Here is a 21,262-nt window from a genome sequence, read left to right on the forward strand (position 1 = left end):
ACTTTACAAAGTTATCAGCAAGTTTCTCATTTCTTCATGTTCAAGGACACCATGCCTTGATCCAGCAGCTTTATTATAGTTTTGTGTGGCATAAAACACAAAACCCAAATAAGAACAGACACATGCTACTGCATTTAAGGATATTTGACTGTAGGTCATCTGAGCAGATTACTGTTGGAGTAAAATTCAAGAACTGTGTTGATGTCTTATTACCATAGAATATGAACATACGTCCTAGAAAGAAAAGAATAAAAGACATCAGAATTTTTAGGTACGTCACATGTAATTATATTGAACTACTTGTGCTTCAAGTATCTACTACATTCTTTCTACCTTTCTTTAAAACAACTTTTAAAGACAAAGCATGATTTACATGGTTTATCTTACCAAGATATTCACAGTTCAAAATGAAATAACAGCTTAAAACAAACCATCAGACCTCTCGCACAGTAGCTGTCACACAGGCAGTTAAATAATCAGTGGAAGTCTTTCAGTTGCCAGAGAACATTACTTTTTATGTGAAGAAGCTATTAGGGTACCAAAAGTGATGCAGAAGGGGAGAAGCAAGCAATCCTAGTGCTGGCCTGTGTTCAATTCCCAGCTCCTTCCTAGATGTTTTCAGTATTTTGTGCATTAATGTATTATGATAGACATGTCTGAAATGTATTGTGTATCATATTATTACAATAAGCTATACTGTAAGATATAAAAATTGAGGAGAATGGTCCTTTATAACCCTGGCTGTACCAGCCTTACAACTAGGCAGCAAGAGCTGGAGCTTACAGTACCACTTAACACTCCCATTTCATTTCCGCTACCAAAACAACCAAAAGTTTAAGGAAACAAGGACCCACACAGAAGCCAGGGACACAGAAACAGTGAAGATCTTAAGACAGGTTAGGCCTGAAGTCACATTTCCCTCTTAAGCAGCTGAAAAGTCAGTCTTATCCGCAATATCATGCTGGCATTGGGGCTGATAATGCAGACAGCTAACCACTTGGCCTGAAAGATCTTACCCAGGTTCTGTCGAAATTCAGATTTCAATCCAATTTGTAGCAACTGATTTTCAAATAAGACTCCATTATTTTTACACACAAACCTAGGGGAAGAGAGGGAAAACATGTTTTAAATTCAGCCATATTAAACAATATTTAGAACCACAAAATTCAGGGTTTACACAGAGGATGAAGATTGTGGTTAACCTAGAGTGCATCAGTCTGTGAGAGAGGCCTTTGCAGAAAACTGCAGAGTTAGAAAAGACAATTTTACAACCAAAACCACCACTTCTAGGACACTAGAAGAACTGAAATTTTTATTTGATAGGATGTCTGAGAAACTACAAAGGAAGCCACAATATGCTATATATACACACACACACTGTCTATAAATGACCAGGCAACAGACTAGGATTTTTCTTATTCATATTCTTGACAACTTCTGAAACTCATTAGGTTGGTGCAGAATTGAGAAGTTTGAAGCTTTGACTGTATAAACCTGAAAGAAAAAAGAATCCCTTGTTTTATCAGTTCTGTATCACGTAAGTCAACTGAGCTGTATTTTTTTTTTTTCCATTTTGAGAGAGGAAGCCCATTCTGCAGTGATTTCAGTCCTTTCTGTCACCCTTCACTTAAAAGTAGAAGAGGTGGTCAGCAAACATCAGCCTTTTGCATACAAAGCACTTAAAACATACTCCCAAATATCAGTACTTTTGACAATTTACTCTTATGTTTTTCCTTTATTTGTGAATAGCTGCAAAACTTAATATACACAACTGGCATTGCCTCATTTTAGAGCAGCGTGTGATAGCACTGACTCATAAAGGCAACTCTAACCTGTATATTCATGAGCTTGTCACAAAATCCACAGCATCTACAGAGGTGTTCTAGTCACAGGTCTGACAGTACATGTTTCTCTAGTTCTGCTGGTATTAAGTTAATGCACAATATAGTTTTGCTTTATAACTATATTCTGGACATTGCCCAGCCTTGCAAGGTTTTAGTATTGCTTACTTGTGAAAAAGCTCATCAGCATCATGCACAGTATCAGCTGGTTCCTCAGAAACTACCTCAGATGAAGCCAGGTCAGGGCTAGTTCAGGCAGCACAAAGGAAGAAAGGCAGTAGCGACAGAGATAGCAGGAGTTAGTAAAGACAGCTTAGTGCTTAGTTATTTCTTCTACCTCCTTCCTCAAAAAAATGGCACTGCTGAGTTTAATGCATGAAAAATTTATTAGCTGCCCTACACCCAGAAAGATTTTAGGCATTAGGCAATGTTTTCCCCCACTTCTCCACCCCACCCCTCCCTGATTGTCAGGAACCAGCAATTCTTCCCAAAGACAAGAGACAGCTGAAGGTGTTCAGTAGCTTAAATTTATACCTCTTAAAGAACCAAGTCCTTTTAGGTGGTTAATTGTGAGAGCAAAAACATTTTAGTTCAAAACCATAAATGTAGATGTATATTAACTACTACCAATGTGCACTTTGAAGCGGAGGCCTCAACCACCTTAGTGGCACTTCTAACTACAGCTGCACAATCAGTTCTTAAAAACACACAAGTATTAAGCATAGGCAAGAATATACGGGCACACAGAGAATGACTTACCCAAATAACAGATTAGAAACAAGAGTGACAACAGCACTAAAAAGAGGCAGGAAACTGTAAAAGGCAACTTCTCAGTATCATTAGAGAAGCATTTCATCATCTACAGACAGACCAAGGGGTTGGGCAATGCTATACTTTCTTCTGCAGAAAAAGAAAACTCTTTTTAGGTAACTTTTGCTTATGAAACTACTAGTATTGGTTTCTTTTTTTTTTTTCCCCTCTTTTAAAAAAAGCTCTAACAAGCTTGTGTAGCTTCTTAAAGTCTTGGTATTGTGTGGCATGATTAAACATCCCTTATTGCCTTCCAAGAGAAACATAGGATCAAGTCTTAATCACTGCAAACTGCAACAGTGCATTGCCTAGTATAAAATTTTGATGAAAATCTCAGTGATCCAGGCAGATTAGTTTCACTAATTATGTCTTTTATATTAAGATGCATTGCAAATTTGTCATGCCATCATTCAAAATTTGGTCCTTGACAATAGTAACGCGTTCTTTGGCCAATAAGACAACAGATTTTTAAAGACGTTCTGTGACCTTATACTATTTATTTCCAAAATTTTAGCCAAATAACATTTGAGTGTAGCCACAGAGGCTTTTAATATTAAGGGGATTAACAACACATTGCATCTACACTACACTTGGTAATGTAATTAGGAAGATACTTGTATCAAATCCCCTTAAAAAAAAAAAAAAAAAAGAGAAAAGCACTTGGGTTTTTTCCCCTTTTCACATCTGTTTGTCAAACAGCAGCAGAACAACTTAAATATATCTTGAAATTCTGAGAGCCAGTATCTCCAGATATAATCCATCTCACTGTTCCAGTATCAGCTTGCCATAAGTGAAGAGACACAAGAATACTTTATGGAAATAAGATAAGAATAAACATATTCTTATCAGGCCAGATAACCCCCAAATTCAAGATGTATTGAGATGCACAAGCAGCTTAGTTTAACAAAGAAGCAAAACCAGCATGAAAACGAGGCAATACAGTGTGGCTAATATCCTCAGGTTGATTACTACAGACTCAGTTTTTCCCATAAGCAGAGGTATTCAATAAAGATAGCACATCCAGCATAGATTTCAAGAACACCTCTTTGCTGCACAACTACCACCCAGGAATGCATTCAATAAGCTGGAACAAAACCAAAAGTTATTGTATATATTTTTTTCTCTAACCCTGTTTTAACAGACAAGTTCTTCTTCAGATTCCTTACAGGGTGACTTAATTACCTCGCAAAGTTGTCATCAGAACCAGGAGCAAGAGGTGCAACTGCAGAAGCTGAATCTGAAAATACATCCACCAGCAGGCTACCACTAGAGGACGGTGGGGGAGCTGAATTGGTGAGAGGGGCAGCACCCAGACCCAGCAGATCCGCAGATGGAGAAGGAGTAGACTAGGGAAACAAGACACTTTGATGTTACACTACAGCAAAATTAAAACAAAGCTGTCTCTTTTGCATAGACAACTAAGCTATGGCAAAGTGCCTCTCCCTGCCGCAAATCAAGCTTTGAATAGACATAGGTGGCTTCATGAATGCAGTTATCACCTTGCATTTCAACTTAAGGTCATTTACAGATGTTGTTTTTTTTTCCTTTGAAGAGAGAGTTATGTCCATCTAACTTAAATAAGAAAACCAAAATTCATCTGTCTAGAATCTGATTCTGCAGAAGAAACATCACAATGTTTTCCCCCCTCTGTTCTCCCCTCTTAGTTTCAAGGGAAATTAAGTGCTGTAGGGAATAAAATTCAAATGTGTTGCTTTTCTTTCATGAAGAATTCAGCAAGAAAGGTAGTGGCTTTTACACAAACCTAAGTTAAAACATCACAGCATCTTTAAAACTGACTATCAGTTTAGTCCTGGGTTTCTGAAGCTTGGCAAAACTTAGGAACAATATAAAACATAACCAGCAAAAAAGCAGAGCCTGTAGCTAGTTCAAGCTGCAAACACTAAAGGTAGAGGCAAGACCTTTAAAATTTTTTTTTTCCTCAAATAGAACAAATCAAGTAGCCAGGACACAGAATCATGCAACAGAAGCCACATATATGTGCCCAAGTCACGTGCAAGAATAAAGCATAGACTGTTCATTACTGTGTTCATTAGCAGCCTACAATATGCCAGATACACTGAAGATGAGTCATGAGATGCACTTGGATTGAGTCTGAAATTTTGTTTTTGTAAGCCAACTCAAAGTATCATATACTCCAAAGACTAAATTTGATGCAGTATAACGAAAAATTCCCTGGCAAAAAAATTTTCAGAAGCCAACCGGTAAGAACTGCTGAAAACAGTTGGAACTCCAGTTTGGAACATATTCTTGGTATCTAAGCCAGGGTCACACCAAAGCCACTGATGAAGTTAACATAGCGGAGTTTCTTACGTGGCCGCAATCTGTGAAGTGAAGCTCATAAAGCATAATGCAATTTTAACTGCCAGTCACCTCAGTCAATTTGGCATGCAAAGAAAGTGTGGCAACTTTTCTGCTGGGAAGGTATTTCTGTCCATTCAAAGATGTTGCACTTGGAACATCTACTCTTACATATGGCAATGACTAAGAGTTAAAGCATTATGCTTTAACAAACTGGGCAAAGAGTGTGCTGCAATATTTCCTCCTCTTAGGAGGATTAGTAGGTAATCTACTAATACATCTCAAATGTAAGTACAAGTTATGCTAGTCATTAAAACCAGAAACAAGTATTACATTATGGGAACAATTCATGTTACCAGCTTTAACTGACAATAAAATGAGAAGTTTCAGCTCAGAAGAAACAAGACTGTAGCCTTGTCTACCATAACTGAACTCAAATAGTACTGTCAAATAAACAGTAACAACATTATATTGATTTAAGGACATCTGTGTTAAAGTCAAGTGTTGTCCACTTCTAGTAAAAGCAATAACAATCCAAAACAAGATGCAAAATATCTCTCATGTTAGACAAAGCAGAAGAACAGCTGATACTTTGAAATTCAAGTTACTCCTTTTAAAAATATTAATTTTACCATCTCACCTTCACTGCAGTTTCACTGGCAATGAAATTCCCATTTCTAAGTTTACAGCAATATTTTTCAAAGCAATAATGTAAAAGGGATTTTTTTTTTTTTAGGCTGCAGACAGTTTGTCCCCATTTACGTAAGACATCCAAAGAAAAATTGCATCCAAGCATGCAGTGGGGGGAAAGCAGCTGTATGTTTCCCTGCTACTTTATACCAAACACCCATAGTCTTAAATTTGAGATGAGAAGTTTTAAACCCCTAAAGCACCACTTCAAGGAAACCATTTTTTTCTCACTTGCACGCTGTTTAAATTAGTGAAATAACAGCTTTTAAACTCACAACAGCACTGGCATTGACAGAGGCAGGTTCAGTGCTTCCATTCATATCAGAGCTCCTCTCCTTTTTGATCTCTTCCAGGTCAGTAACTGTGCCTGGGCCTTTCTTCTTCTTGAGTTTAGCCAAAATAGAAGATTCCCTCTCTGGAAAGGGAGGCATTTCTTCCAGCACTGTAGCCTTATCACAGAAAAAAGTGTATTAGTTAAACTTACAGAAAAAGCCAAACCACCTTCTGAGTCTTTGAAGAGATACACCCTTATAGATTGCACAAGGCAAAAGCAGAAGTAATTATCCAGACAGAAAACGACTATGCAGTTTATTGTACAGTGATGAGCAGACATGCTTTTAAAAAGAAAAAAAAAATTATTTAAAACTTTCTGAAGTCCTCCCAAAGCAGTTAAGAGAACAGAAGCGTATCACTTCTCTGGTACAGTGCTATTAAATAAATTAAAAAAAAAAAAAAATCAGATCATAGCAGACCTAATGGTCCTGAGGCCAAGCAGGCCTAGACTGAAACCACAGATTACCCATGGATCTAGTCAGACCTAAGCATTTATTAGCTGTCAAGACTAAGTGTGCCATGCTCTGGCCAGACCTGAGAGCATCAGGTTAAAACACTGAAATTCTAGAGAAGAGGGGAAGAAAGAAAGAAAAAAAAATAAAATCAGCACAATTACAAGTTTCCTGCCCACCATCAAGTTAAGTCTTCAAAACAAAGCATTAGCCTTTTGGTATCTGAATACTGTAGGACCCCATACAACATCAGCTTTCACTGCCTTCCCAGCTCCAGATTAGCATGCTTTAACAGTCATTTGTCCCACTAAAGCAACAACAACTTTGATTTTAGCTCTAAATTAAAGATGACTGCAGCTCAATTAAGTAGACTAAAAGAATCAGCACCCACATTGTGGACACTTAATCCTGCATTAAGATTTCTGAGCAATCAGGTAAGGTTTAGTGGAGTTTACTTGCTGACAGAAGACACAGCTAAAGAGTTCTGCATAATAAAGAAACCAAAACAGTTTATACCTACCAATATATCAGTACTGGCAATAGTACTGAGCCTCAAATATTCAACAGCTCTCTGCTGCAGCTCAACATCAGCATTCTTCAGCTGACTGTCACTGCGCAATACATCTTGAATTGTAGTTTTGATTTCTGGAAACAGGTTCACAAACTTGATGTAGGTAGACAGAAGCAGAGCTCGAGTAGGGACACTACACAGATGAAACTTGGAATGTAGCAAGTTGAACTGGATAAGGGGACTTAAAAGATGGGAAGAAAAATAATTTGTTTAGTTTTTGTAGACATGATAATTCTTAATGCATTATTAGCAAGAGCTGAATCATTTGTTAACCAGCCCTTAAGAACATTAAACAGACATTAGATTCTTTACAGAAAGTGTTACTAGTTCAATTCAGTATTTTAGAAGGTGTTTTACCTTGATCTTGGATCACCTGCTATCAGATTTCCAAATTCTCCCAAGATGTAGCCACCTACTTTTACAAGATTCTCATGGCATGCTGGAGCTTGAAGTGCCTGTAAGAACACACTAACAGTCATCGATCTGTAGTGTATCAAAAAAGATCTTTTCTGTCATTTCCATGTCCAGTTTCCTAGTCTACTTTCGTGTAAGAACAGACCATAGGTCTAGGCGCTATAGAGCACTCACAAGAAAAGCATGATAGGTACTATGACGCTATAGAATAATCTCCAACATAAGTATTCCGTGCTTAAGAGCACTCTTAGACCCATCTAGCAGCACTGTGGACTTTTGAGGACAGATACAGCTGCTTAGGTTTCCCCTTACATCTTTAGGGGTGTCAGAAGGATGTTAATATACTTAATTTAAATCTTGGAAGAATGTGCTTAAGTTGTCCAAGATAGAAATACTGTCTTTATTGAGTATCAAGAAACACATAGCAGGGATGAGTTCTGAAATTCAGCTTAAACATTCAGGAAAGGAAATAAAAAAAGTGGAAAGCCTATATGAACAATCCAAATAAAGTCAGAGCAACAAGGCCAGACATTTGAAAGTGTTCTCCTTTAACAGTTCAAATTCCAGTTATCAGATCCTGAACAGAAGGAATGGGTATATGCTTCCAGAAGGATCAAGTTTTCATTTTGAGTGTTTTGGATTCCTGCAGGCAGAAAATCTCAAAAAAAAAAAAAAAAAAAAAAAGGCAGCAAGCTGCCTTGTAAAAGGCTTCTATTTTTACTACATTCCAGGTAATGTAATTTCCTTACTAAGCCATCCATTCAATGCCATCCAGCAAATAACAAAAAACCCAGCATAACCCACCCTGTCCTCCCTCACCAAAACCACATTAGTACCACATATATCCTACATTACTTAAGCCAGAGAAGCTTCTCATCAACTTAATACAGTCTCTGGCTCTGAAAATCTATGATGTTAGTTTTACGGAAAGCTTCAGCAGCATTTTGTTGAAATATTCAGGATCATATTTTTACTCCTCCCTAACATGGGAAGCACACACACCTGCTAGGTCACATAGTGTTTACTTAATTCCCACCTCATTTTGAAAGTGAATTGAAAACAGTTATTCTCACCTCAAAAACAGTCTTTGCTGCATACCCTTGAACATCATCCCTGTTGATGACAATCTGAATAACTCGATACCACACTTCTTCACTGACATAGTCACCAGCAATGCGAATCAGATTCAAGATTGTATCCACATACCAGGTATAATCCACTGCATACTTCTCAGCTAGAATTGCAACTTTCAGAACCTGCACACATATAAGAGAATAAAGAAGGCTGACTAGCTTCTACTATAAGCTGTGTATCAAGATTCACTTTCATATACACCTAGTGATACCCCACGGTAGCCCAGAAGCCTGAGTTTCAGATATGTCAGCTTGCTCACTTGCTCCCACAGCTAAGGTGAAAGATGAACATTGAAATTCTGTGCCAGAACACACCACTTGCCAGGTACATAATGCTTTCCCCATAATGCATTTGAATACATCACATCTGTGGCTTTTCAACTGTGTACCTAAGTGATCAAGCAGAACTTGTTATAGTAAACAAAAAATGTTCAATAACACCTAAACTATCACTGACACAGGACCAAGTAGGAAATTGGAGACCTCAAAAAAAAAAAAAAAGTGGAAGCTAGCAGACTGTCCCGGTTTCAGCGGGATACAGTTAATTCTCTTCTCAGTAGCCGGTACAGTGCTGTGTTTTGGATTTAGTGTGAGAATAATGTTGATAACACTCTGATGTTTTAGTTGTTGCTAAGTAGCGCTTATCTTAAGCCAAGGATTTTTCAGTTTCCCATGCTCTGCCAGCAAGCAGGTGTGCAAGAAGCAGGGAGGGAGCACAGCCAGGACAGCTGAGCCGAACTAGCCAAAGGGATACTCCATATCATAGAATGTCATGCCTAGTATATAAACTGGGGGGAGCTGGCCAGGAGGGGTGGATTGCTGCTCAGGCATCGGTCAGCAGGTGGTGAGCAATTGCATTGTGCATCACTGGATTTCCCCCCTCCCCCCCTTTTTGTTATATTCCTTTTCATTACTATTATTAGATTTCATTATTATTATTGTTAGTATTATATTTTAACTTTAGTTATTAAACTGTTCTTATCTCAACCCACGAGTTCTGCCTTCTTCCCTGATTCTCCTCCCCATCCCACTGCGAGCAGGGGGGAGTGAGGGAGCAGCTGTGTGGTGCTTAGCTGCTGGCTGGGGTTAAACCACAACAAAGACACATCAGAGTCACCGAAATATAGTATGACCTGAAAAAGTCAGCTAAGATTCTTATATCCTGAAGCAAACAATCAGCATAGGAAGAGACCTCCACATAATTTGTCAGTTGCATTTATACTGACCTATTCTTTTAAGAGCAGTAAATTAACAGAATGAAATTCACGTTATGTGCCAAGTCAGGGTAGATTGCCAACAGCAACAAGACAGTACAAGAGGTAAATCAACTAACACTGTATTCTATGTTAACTTCTCCGATGAAGAAACTTTAGCACCTAACTAAGCTAAATAATTACCGTAAGTACAGGTTTTGGCTACCATTCTAGGAAGGTCATTAAGTGAGTATTTCAACTTTTTCATTTTTTTTCCTGCTGGGAGGAAGGAGACATATCATGCCTCTCTTTTAGCTGATTATAAAGTATTGGTTTTGGGAATCCTTAGACCGAGAGAATGTTCTCACACCATACGCAGTATGAAGTTCTACCTATAAATAAGCATTTATCACACTAATTTTTGAAGCTATTAAACAGCTGACTAGAGTAGGACATAACCCTCGGATCTAGAGACTGTATTTGCTCAAGCATTGATAAAATTCACTTCACTTTCTATATGCAATGCCCTGAGACCAAGATTAGTTTTTTAAAATTCCTAGTTTCCAATGTTCCCCCCCCCGCCCCCAGTTTAATCTAAATGAAGAACATTCTTTGCCATTAGACTACAAACTTAGGGGTCTTGGGGTTTGGGGTTTTTTTGTTTGCTTTTTTAAACCACCATGAAAAAGAATCTCTATCACAGACTATCCAGCATCCCAATCAATAAATGATACACATGGTGTCAAAGCCAGCTATGAAAAAATTAAAAGAAACACAAATATCTCACAATTTCTTCTCTAATGGAATAATCAGCAGTCTCCAAGTAATTCAGCATTTCAGCCACAATCTGTTGGGCATTGCTTCGATCACACATTGCGTACAGGAGATCTACAGCTCTTTGCCGTACACTTACATCTCTTTCAGTCTGCAAAAGGACACGCAGCAAAAGGTCAAGATGATTTCATCTTTATTTGGAAAGCACATGCAACTTACTGAAGAGATGAAACTTACTATAATCCATAGTCAAATTTAAAACAAATGCATTTTCATAATCTTTCAGATGCAGCATGAACTTAGATATACCCTTCACATAAACTATGAGTTTCTCATGTTATTCTCACTTTCAGTCACCTAGAAAGAGGTCACTGGAGACTCAGGCAGCTTCCTGCTTTTAGATATTACAAAAATTCAAATCATCAGGTTTTGTTTCTGTAGTATACATATGCAGATCTGTGCAAGTGCTGAAAGGATGGAGGAGTTTGTACAGAATACTCCACTATTACCCTAACTAGGGTGAAGGAGTTTGTGGTCCACTGCACTGGGTAACTGGCACCACTGGCCACAAATGCACTAATAACTGGCTGAAATTATCAAAATTGTCACCAGGCCAATGGGCAATTAGCTACCTGCAGGTTTAGTGTTGGGCTTGCCTTGTATCAATAGAAGCCCAGCTAGAACAGATGTGTACTTTAAAGTTAGACAAATGTATTAATATGCTACAGCATGAGCTTGGAAGAAAACAATACATGTAAACACTGAAGTGTGCAAGTAAATTTACATGCAAATCAGTCTTCCTCTTTCGACTTCTGTTTTTTCACATAAACATGGCCTGGGAACATGTCTTTCTGGTTTCTTGACTTTCTGATTCTGCAGTGGAAGTTGATCTGCTCTACTGCTCCCCATAAGCTACTGTACTGAAGGAATAGTGTCTGATATCAGCAAGACAGTAATAAAACAAAGTCTTCCCAGCATTCTCCGTTTTGAAATTCCACGTTTTGAAAGAATAATTCATCTTCAGTCTACCGCTTGAGGAGATACCAAAATGTTACTGGGGCCACAGCTACAAGGGTCCAATTTACTAGTAAGCTGCAGAAATAAAATGAAGCTGACCTCTAGTGTTGCCAGCACAGCAAGATTTTGCAGGATTAAGGAAAAAAACTAAAGCAGACTTCTGAGAATAACTCATTTGGTCCCCAAGTATTATTAGCTTATTTGGGGATGGGGGGCTTGGGGCAGTGGGGGAGAGGGCATTGAGGCAGGGGAGAAGACAACACTCAGAACAGACTACACACTTAAATATTTACCTTCAATGCATTGATAACTGTTTCTATGTGTGTTTTCACAGCCTCATGTGAGAATTCAGAGCTGGCAAGCGTGCACATGCTTTCCAGTGCTAGGTAACGCAAATTAGTTTCTCGGTGCTGCAAGAACTGACCTAGCTGGTTACAGGCACGGACTAGTAGATTTGGCTCACTGCACAGAACAGGAGAGAACGTGAAAGGGTTAAAAGCAACAGGTTTGAGAACACCCAATACAGAACACTATTTCTGCAGTGGAAATTTCTTAAAATGCCTCAAAGTGTCTGCTAGAATGCTCCGTTGGTGAAATGAAAATTCAGATACTGTAAGCAAATAATCTCTGTTGGATTAGAGTGGTGGGGTCAATACAACACACCAAAAAAAAAGAGAGGCAGCAAGAAACAAAGCAATAAAAAAAATGCTGACAGCAACACAGTTCATTAATATTGTTCAATTCCATTGCTGTGGTTGTGTTCCAATCCAACAAGCAACTTCATATTCTGTCCTCTCCCCCTTTCACCCCTAGTAAAATTTCATTTAGTGTTCAAGACAGCCACAGCTATTCACTTAAAAAAATCTTCTCACAATAGAAGTGTTCTCACAGCTCACCTGTCATGATGTATAATTAAGCTTATTGCCTCAAACAGCACAGCATTCTTTGCATTTGAGTGTTGTACTTTTTTTGACTTTGGTGGCTCCTGCGCTTTGTTAAGAATAGTTTCCAGGCATTCTGTTAGACGACCACGTACCGCAGGGTCTTCTGGAGAAGAACAAGCTGTTGGACAACTTCATTTTGCTCAACACCCTAATCCCTACCTTAGGCCTTCCACCTTGCTAAATCTGAATAAACTGAAGTATTCTGATACATTAAAAACAGTTCACCCTCCCCCAATGTACAGCTGGCAAAAGAATTCTAAGCCACAGTTCTCTTTGGGCAAGAACAAAAGCCAATCAACAAAAGCGATCTGCACTATAATATATTTCAAGGCTTTAATATAGTTGATAACATTAAAGAATGTTTAAAATGGCAGTTGCAGCTGGTTTGTAAGATGCACACTAGTTTGACACTTTACTCTAAGCTACGTGGCCTTTTGAATTATGTTGTGTTTAATTTTAACAATCCGGAACACTCAAGAGTACAGACTTCAGTATCCTTGTCTTAAGACAATGTGCTTGCATTCCAAGTTATGGTAACACTACAGCACAGTAGCACTTTGGAAACAGTGTACTGTATAAGAGAGATGACCACTGTTGTGATTTGTGCATTACCTGGAGGTGGATAGCACTGTAGCAGTCTCAGAAGTTTCACAGATAACCAAGGAGCAGGAACAAAGTAGTACGTATAGTCCTGAAGATCTGTTGATGCAGAAGTTACAATCTGTAAAATAAGCAGACAGCATGTCAGCTACTGAAGTTGTGATGCGCAATCATTAGAAGGACCCAAAGAACACTGTAGGTCACCTTTGACAGGCTTACAGAACTATATCACTAGCAATGTTTAATTCAGTAGATGAATTAGGTGCAAGTTGCCATACTATGAGTATACTATCAGGTTCCCTAGTAATAGAAATTCAGTTTTACAGATATGGTAGTCTAGGATAAGACCACTGTAAGTCTACCGATAAGTAGTCTTCCTGAAAGCATACTTGCTTTTCTTAAGAATGAAGATTACCATCTTGTAACACCAAAAAATGTTTAACTAGAAGCTTGACTTTCTTTGGTTCGACAATTCATAGATTCTGCCAACAGAAAGCCTAAATATAGTGTTATAGTTGACTGCTGATAGGTGAACTTGGAATTCAAGCACAAGATGCTATGACAGAGTGAATTAAAGCAGAAGGACCAACTAACACCTTCAGCAATATTCACACTCCAGAGCAAAGAACAGACTGGCTTTCACAGAAGAGGTTTATATGCATAGTGACATGTGATAAGGATTAGATTAGGTTTCAGAGGGAGCACCCCTCTTCACGGATTTCTTTTCCCCTTTGATTCTAGGGTAAGCATGAGTTTGGCACTAGGTTTCCTCAAAGAAATTCTATCTAATCCTTGCTGCTCCATTACACAACAGCTAGGCACTTCCCTCAGCACTCCCTCGTTTTTAAGTATTAGACAAAATCTTCATATTTGAAAAGAAATTAAATTTCTCTGAACTACAACTGATTTTGGATATAACACCGCGTAAATCTGGGTCTAAAATAGAATTGTGAAGCAGTATCCTCCCATGTCTTGCATACCTTCCAAAAGACAAAAATCAAACAAAACAGTAATGTAAGTTTTCCAGCATGAAGATGCTAACTTACAGAAATGTCTCTCCACTCCTCCCTGAACCCACTGCCATTGCTTAACCCCCTACACCCATTTACAGAATATTAAATGCTTATGATTATTAACCTAGCAGCAGCTCAAAAGAGGAAATAGGAAGACAACTCATCTTGTAAGATGCTTAGATAAAGTTAAAAGTACGGGCTGTATTTTTGAGGGTTCTGTGCAAAAAGTTTGCAGAATCAGTCTTTGATCCAGCTACTCTTTGGTGTTATAGTAACATGAAATGAGGATTAAAAAGTCAACTGCATCATGAGGATCCTTTCAAATACAAGTAGCTGAGACAAAGACACCTTTTTGCTACTTAGACTTGGAGCATAGCAAGGATTGCACCAAGAAAGTTTGGGCAAGCTAATACAGTTTTCTGTCTTGGTAAGCAGCAAGCGTTAAAAGAGGTTAACTGAACCAGCTATATGAAGTGAAACTGAATCATCTTCACTTTTAATGGTACACTAAACTAATCTGACCTAGAAAGCTGAATAAATAGGCAACAGTGAGCTAACCTGACCCAGAAAGCTGAGTAAATTAAGCAACAGTGAAGTATTGTCAGGGTTATCATTGGACTCACTCTGCTTAATCTAGACACTGCCAAGGAGACTGAAGTTTTAAATTCTTCTGGGTTCTTCTGTGCCAGAGTGGTGATCAGACTTGTAGCTGCAGTAACCACACCCTACAAAAAGCAAAGCAATACATTCAATTTTGTAATGGTTTAAGATGCTGCCCACTAACACCTTTCACTTCAAGTATTTTTTAATATACAACAAAACTAAGTTTACCCCCATGACAAAGCCCCACATTAAAGAGCCCTTTATTTGGCTAGCAGCTAGACTAATTACACATCTTCAAAATCCAACAGGATTTTCAACATGATACTGCCATGCCTGCAGAGCATTTCATGCTATTTTTGTATTAGCTTTGTCTCATGTTTCAATAGTACACCTAAAATAGGAGAGCTATATTAAAATAAATGCAAATTGTCTTATTACACAAAAGAAGCATGAGTAGAAGAATGGGATGCAGTAGATCATCCAGCAAAGAATTCTGACAACTCAACATGAAGAGAGGACTTTGTCTAACACAAACATTTTATATTACTGCAGACTACACCACTCTTATTACTGCTGAAGCACAGGTCTTAATAGCCTTACTTCCATAAACTAACTAGACAGGGGGAAAAATAGAGTCTCTTATCTAGAACAATAGGTTTTTCTGAACCCGCAAGATAAGAATGACAACACGGACACCACAGGACAAGTAAGTCCAAGCACTGACAAATCAAGCCTTGCATTTTTAGTGCAGGTCTAATCTTAAAAGGCCTAGGAAAATTAGTATTACACCTATGCAATACGACTTAGGATCACAAAGCACAAGATTAATTTATTTACAGCTAGAGCAAACAAACTTGTGCATACCATTCTTATATCTCCAAGAAAAAGGTAGACAAAGCTTTATTAAAAATTAATATATACAGCAACTAGAAAAGGACAACTCCTTCCATTTCTTTCCCCAAGCCTGAAGAAAACAGCAACTCACTTGCTTGAAAGACTTGAGAAGAAATAAATTAATAGTGTATTTAACAGCAGAAGTGACATCATTCTCTATACAGAGTAGGCCCGAGAAGCATAATGAACCTGATTTACCAAGTGCTGGTCATTGAGGAGATGCACCACTCTAGACGTCCAATCTCCCATGGGGACAAGGTCAGGAGAAGTTCTATATAAACGCAGCAAGCACAAGGCAGCACTCTGCTTTACACTATCCATAGTATCTCTGCAAAACATAAATATGGATTTAAAATACAGTGGTTAAGTCACAGCAATACTTGCAGGCCAGCATTATGCTCATCTTTGCACTAACTCAGCATCCCTAGCCAGATAGCATCTTTTCAACAGAAGTTGAAACCGAAGTTCATTAAATTCTTCCTATGTTACAGTATTTGTTCTTCTTAATTTTGTCCAATAAGTTTAACTAGTCAAGTTTTCAACCATTACATATGTCTAGTAGCCTCTATAATGATTCTTTGCAACTTAGAGTGACATTTCACATCTTTTTATCAGAACTGAAAGTTCGTCATTAGATGAGCACAAGCTCATCTAATCGGAGAACAAGCTTCTTCCGAATGGACTCAAGTCAAACAGTTAAGGTACACTATAATACGCATGTGACCAAATCTGGATGTCCTGATAGGTCTTGCATATCAGATACAAATCATTAACTACTCAACAGCTTCTGTACCTACAGCTAGCATGCAAGTCGGCTAGCTATCACCAAGCATGTAACCCACGAATCTATTCACCTTGCCATCCATGCTGCTGGCACAGATATGGTTTATTTTAAGAGCAGCACACTACTATTCTAGTTCAGTGAACTCCCTTTCGCAAAGTAGTCAATTAAGCATTTTGTATGTTGCACAAACAACAGCTAAAAAAATTATACAGAGCATTAGCACTGAAAGTTTTAAAAGGCAGTTTATACTGTGAAATCTTGGTTAAATGTTCAGAAACCTCCACACCCCTAGTAGAAGTTCAGTCCACTTATCCTTTATGAATTTACCAATTTTCCATGAGATCAAATTGTACCTCGGTTAAAAAAAAAAAACCAACAAAACCCAAACCTATTCCTCCCCTCCCTGTCCACTCCCTCCCTCCAATTTATATTCAAGCCAAGGGAGCTACACTAAAGTTGCAAATGTAACTGACAGTGCTCATTCTGCACAAGTCACTTAGATATGACATGTACACATACACATTTTACATATATTCTCTTAGAAATGCAGAAGGAATGAGGCCCCAAAGACTGATCTCAGAACATAAACACAGCTCAAAGTTCAAACAAGTCTGAACTGAAGGTGCTGTGCTCTGCCTGCGATTGATGACCCTAAGTGAAATTTTTGGAACTTTTTATCTTATTAAAACCCATGATTCATCATGGCAGTGTTGTCGCCACTATGCTACATGGAGAATAGCACCTGGTAAGGGCAGTGTGGGACATGACAGCAACAAGCCTGACAGGGCCCCAGAACGTGCCATCTCTAAACATGCGCCCCTACATAGGGAATTCCGTGTCTGAAAAAGGTAGAATTACGGGATGGATTCTCCCCCATTTCCTCTACCAGACCAGACCCTTACTGAGTATCAGGTGCTAGCTGCTTGTTCTTCTCATTCTGGCCCATACTACATTTCAGCTCTGCAAAATAGTAACAGTGTTCAACTGTGGCATTATAGAGACACTATTTCAAGAGTTCAGAAGTATTTCCTAAGGCTTTTGCCACAACTAGATATCATATTATATCCTTCCTCTCATCACAAACTCAGACAGTGCACATAATAGACACAGTCAGAATTAGTGTTGCATAAGCAAGCACACTTCCAACATTTGCAAGCTCCAGTCCTTGACATTTAGAGGATTAATACAGTTCTTGCGCAACATGTTACTTTTTTATATTAATGTAAGTTCGTTATAAAACAAGATCCATGCATATTCCAAAACACTTCATATCCATAAGAGTTTAAATGCACTGTTTGCACTTGGACATTTTAAGTTTCAAAATAAATTAGCCCTGCAATCACAAGTTTCATTTTAGATTTACTTAACTACAGTTCCAGACATTTGCCAGGTTTGTTTAGAGACTTCTAGCTATACAAAGGAAAAGTCAGAAAGTTAGCTGTGACTATTTGCCATTTATAGGAATTGCTGTTTACACAGCTAGTAGAGGAAGCAAGAAAGCTCACACAACAGAATATTCTCACATTCCTTATGAAGTCAGGACCATTTAATAAGAGCTTCAGTTTATAACAAAATTTGTAGTGTAAACATCTATTTAGGTTCATTTATTTCTTCTTTTCATCAGGAGAGATAAGTAAAACATACACATTTCAGGGGTGTTCACTGCTACACATTTATACAGAACAAAAACTGGATGGATCACAGCAAAGCTGTAAAAGCCTATTCAAGATATTAACATAGTCTTAATTTCCATGTTGTATTTGTACACTTATACAAGCAACTCCACACTCAGGTATGTCAAAGTATCTGCAGTTACTGGACATTGTCACTATTTGTACTGCAAGCCCAGGGCTGTATAGCTCTAAGCATGGATTAAGCTGCTGCAATGGAACTGGGTCGCTGAAAAGGTTTATTGGTGTTGTATTTGAAGGAGGCATGTCATACTTACCCAGCTACAAGTATTTTTGGAATTTCTCCAGCAAATGCTTCTGCCATCTCCCGGCTACCCACATTAGCAATACAATGCAGAGCAAGCCCCATGAAGGTGGGGTTGCGGCTGGCCAGATCATTCTTGATCGCATTGTTTATTAAGCGAATCAGCTCACTGTTAGAGTTCACTAGTACGGAGATGAAGAGATATCCCTGTGATTCAGAAAAAGGAAAATGAAAATTGATTTCAGCTGACTTAAATTATGTTTTTTGTTAATGCCACAAGTAATTCTGAGACATACAGTTCTCCTCCAATACCAAACATATGGGCAAAAATAGGTATTTAGACAACAGAGCAAAGGCTAGAAAGATTAAGTGAAGTAAACAGAAATGAGTAAGTTTAGTGTTACCTTAATTCACCAGTTTAAGTGTTCCATCAATATACTTCAGCATATACTCAAAAGATCATTTTAGATGAATGGGAGCAAATCAAGAATTTGGCTTATTATTTAGACACTAGTAAGTTACATGTACCTGATAAACACAACCTTACCTAGGAAGATTTAAAGAGATATTCTGAAAATTAAAGCATTACTTACCTTTTAATGCAAGACTCAAGACAGTTTCTGAGCAAGAGTAATAACTTTATGCAGAGTGCACATTTTAGCTTTTACAGTTAGTACAAGGTTCCCTGTGCACAAAGGTGTTTATATTTCAGAATCACTGCTAGATCCAAAATAAGGCTTTAAGATTGGGGGGGGGGGGGGGGGGGGGCGGGGAGCAGAATGAAGCAAAGTCCTTTACAGACTATACAGCTGAGGCAGGATATTAGACAGAACAGCTTATCTTTATTTATAGAGACTGAATTACTCACAATTTGTTTCTCTGTATATCTATTAGAACTGAGCAGGTTTACAGCCTCCATGTGACCAAAGTCAATGTCATGCCCCAGGAGAAAGATGAAAAGTAGTTTGCAGACATATTTTTTCTTACTGTAACCATCCAGAGCCTTGTCACCTGGAAAGCAAGGAAACAAAGAACAATTAAGCCTAAGTTGTTCCTATATCTGGTTCCCCACCTCCTCAGTTCCACTGTGGTACCTCATCATATCTTGCAGTAACAAGACTTACAGTTGTACCTAGCAATTAAGATTGATATTTGATTCACTATGTATCACCCTACAGAAGAGGGACAAACTGAGGGTTCAGCTATTGCAGTACTTGAATTTCACAAATTTTAAATGTATTATTTCAGCTTTTATCCACTCTACAGTGATCAAAATGCTAAATATACCCACTTATCTCTGACTTAAAGGACTATAAGTCTTTACATCATTTTGTGCCAAACACATGAAAGTTATCACAAACCATCATCAACAGACGTCAGACAATCAAACAACTCCTGGGTTTTAAAAAAATTATTCCCAGTCATAGAATACATGTAGCTTGTAGCTCTTCCTAATGGTCCAGGACAGAAAAATGCATAACTCTGAAAAAGCTGAGCTGTCACTGAATCAACAACACATTCACATGATACTAGTTTTAGATATTTATCTAAATCTGAAAATTTTTTATAAGGGAAAAAAAACCCAAACCTGAAGATTTTAGTGTTAATTCCATTTACCATTATCTATAGCCTAAAGGGACAGTCATGAAATAATGCTATCATGTAGTCCCTGAATTATCCTGCTTATTATGCCTTGCTAAGAGGCAGTACATACGTGTTTACTCAATTTTGATTTTCCCGTTTCTATTAAGAGCAGCTATGTCTTCCGTACACACGTTTTCTTGTTAAACCAATTATCAAACCTTTATCACAGTAAAAGGTCTTAACACACTTCCTGAAGTGCACCACAGTAGAGAACTCAGTAGCAACAAAATAAAAACAGCAAGTCTTTTTAGAAAGATAGAATGATAGAGGTATATCCCAAAGCCTTGGAAAAACAGATGAAATGAGATTACCACAACAGCTTTAAAGTGTTTGTAAAATGAAATTATTCACAAGTGTTTCAGTTTTAGAAGAAAAATGCACCCTAAATAGGTTTGGCCTTATGTTGCAGTATTGCTGTATTGTAGAAGTTTGTAAAAGCTACATGGAACAGTACAGCAGCTTACAGCTCATCATGCAGACCACTTCTTTTCCTGAAGAAAAGGGCTACATATGAATATGCACTTTTTGCAAAACATTCTCTCGCTACCTCAAATCAGGAGATAAAGGAGTATCCACTAAATCAGGCAAGCCTGAATGCTAGAGGGTTCAGTCAGGGTAGCAAAATTTTGATAGATGCTGCTGCCTAAAAGGCTATATAAGCTCCTTAGCCTCTGCATTCTGGACGCAGAATAAGTAGTCTGTCAGATTAGTGTGTATTCCTTAGTGAAGGCAAAGTCCAGCCAGAATAGGACTGCATAAAGTAAAGCTTAAACAAGATATCTCTAACTCATTGCCCTTACCAAAAAAGCTTGAAGCTGCATTTTTTTTTTTTTTTAAAAACTTCAGATTTATGTAATAGGCAGCTAAATATATAATAAAGAATCTTAATAGTATAAAAGTTTCTCCTTCTTCCTTCTCATCCACTGGTGCAGAAGCAGGTCAGATTTCCCATGCCACATGCATCTACAGCTCCCATAGATTTCACACTACATTCACTGACTATAAAAACAATGGAAACCTTACCACTATAAACTTACAGTTTGTGAAGGAATGAACACTACTGTCAATGTGTGAAGCCATGTAATGTTAGTGAACCAAGAGAAAGCATACTAGCACGCTGAAGCAGACAATGATAAAAGGTTATGTCTGCAGGCTGCAACTGTGCATTTTGGGGGGTTGCTTTCTATTTTGACTCTAGAAACTTCTTTTATTTAATTTCAACTGAGAAAACAAATTTAAGCATGATTGCCATTTTAATGCAGACAATGATACCCTTCAAATCTGAGTCTTTAGACACC

The 21,262-nt window shown here is 38.1% G+C and overlaps 1 protein-coding gene across 4 annotated transcripts in view; it reads right to left on the reverse strand.

The window, feature by feature from the left end:
- Positions 1-21,262, reverse strand: part of AP2A2 (adaptor related protein complex 2 subunit alpha 2) — a 47,765-nt gene that overhangs the window by 3,781 nt on the left and 22,722 nt on the right. Inside the window, exons 3-19 of one of the 4 annotated variants that reach the window (XM_050896800.1) lie at positions 19,189-19,331; positions 18,334-18,527; positions 15,800-15,929; positions 14,728-14,829; positions 13,104-13,212; positions 12,444-12,594; positions 11,841-12,009; positions 10,544-10,681; positions 8,504-8,686; positions 7,374-7,471; positions 6,966-7,197; positions 5,936-6,109; positions 3,834-3,997; positions 3,600-3,619; positions 2,010-2,046; positions 1,017-1,099; positions 136-234 (exon numbers count right to left, since the gene is read on the reverse strand). In XM_050896800.1, coding sequence (XP_050752757.1) covers positions 136-234; positions 1,017-1,099; positions 2,010-2,046; positions 3,600-3,619; positions 3,834-3,997; positions 5,936-6,109; positions 6,966-7,197; positions 7,374-7,471; positions 8,504-8,686; positions 10,544-10,681; positions 11,841-12,009; positions 12,444-12,594; positions 13,104-13,212; positions 14,728-14,829; positions 15,800-15,929; positions 18,334-18,527; positions 19,189-19,331 — 2,226 coding nt within the window. Of the gene's footprint in view, positions 1-135; positions 235-1,016; positions 1,100-2,009; positions 2,088-3,599; positions 3,620-3,833; positions 3,998-5,935; positions 6,110-6,965; positions 7,198-7,373; positions 7,472-8,503; positions 8,687-10,543; positions 10,682-11,840; positions 12,010-12,443; positions 12,595-13,103; positions 13,213-14,727; positions 14,830-15,799; positions 15,930-18,333; positions 18,528-19,188; positions 19,332-21,262 lie in introns of all 4 variants that reach the window. The other 3 variants (XM_050896799.1, XM_050896802.1, XM_050896801.1) reach the window with 3 other exon arrangements.

The sequence above is a fragment of the Gymnogyps californianus genome, chromosome 5 (genome assembly GCF_018139145.2).
Source record: "Gymnogyps californianus isolate 813 chromosome 5, ASM1813914v2, whole genome shotgun sequence".
Lineage (NCBI taxonomy): Eukaryota > Metazoa > Chordata > Aves > Accipitriformes > Cathartidae > Gymnogyps > Gymnogyps californianus.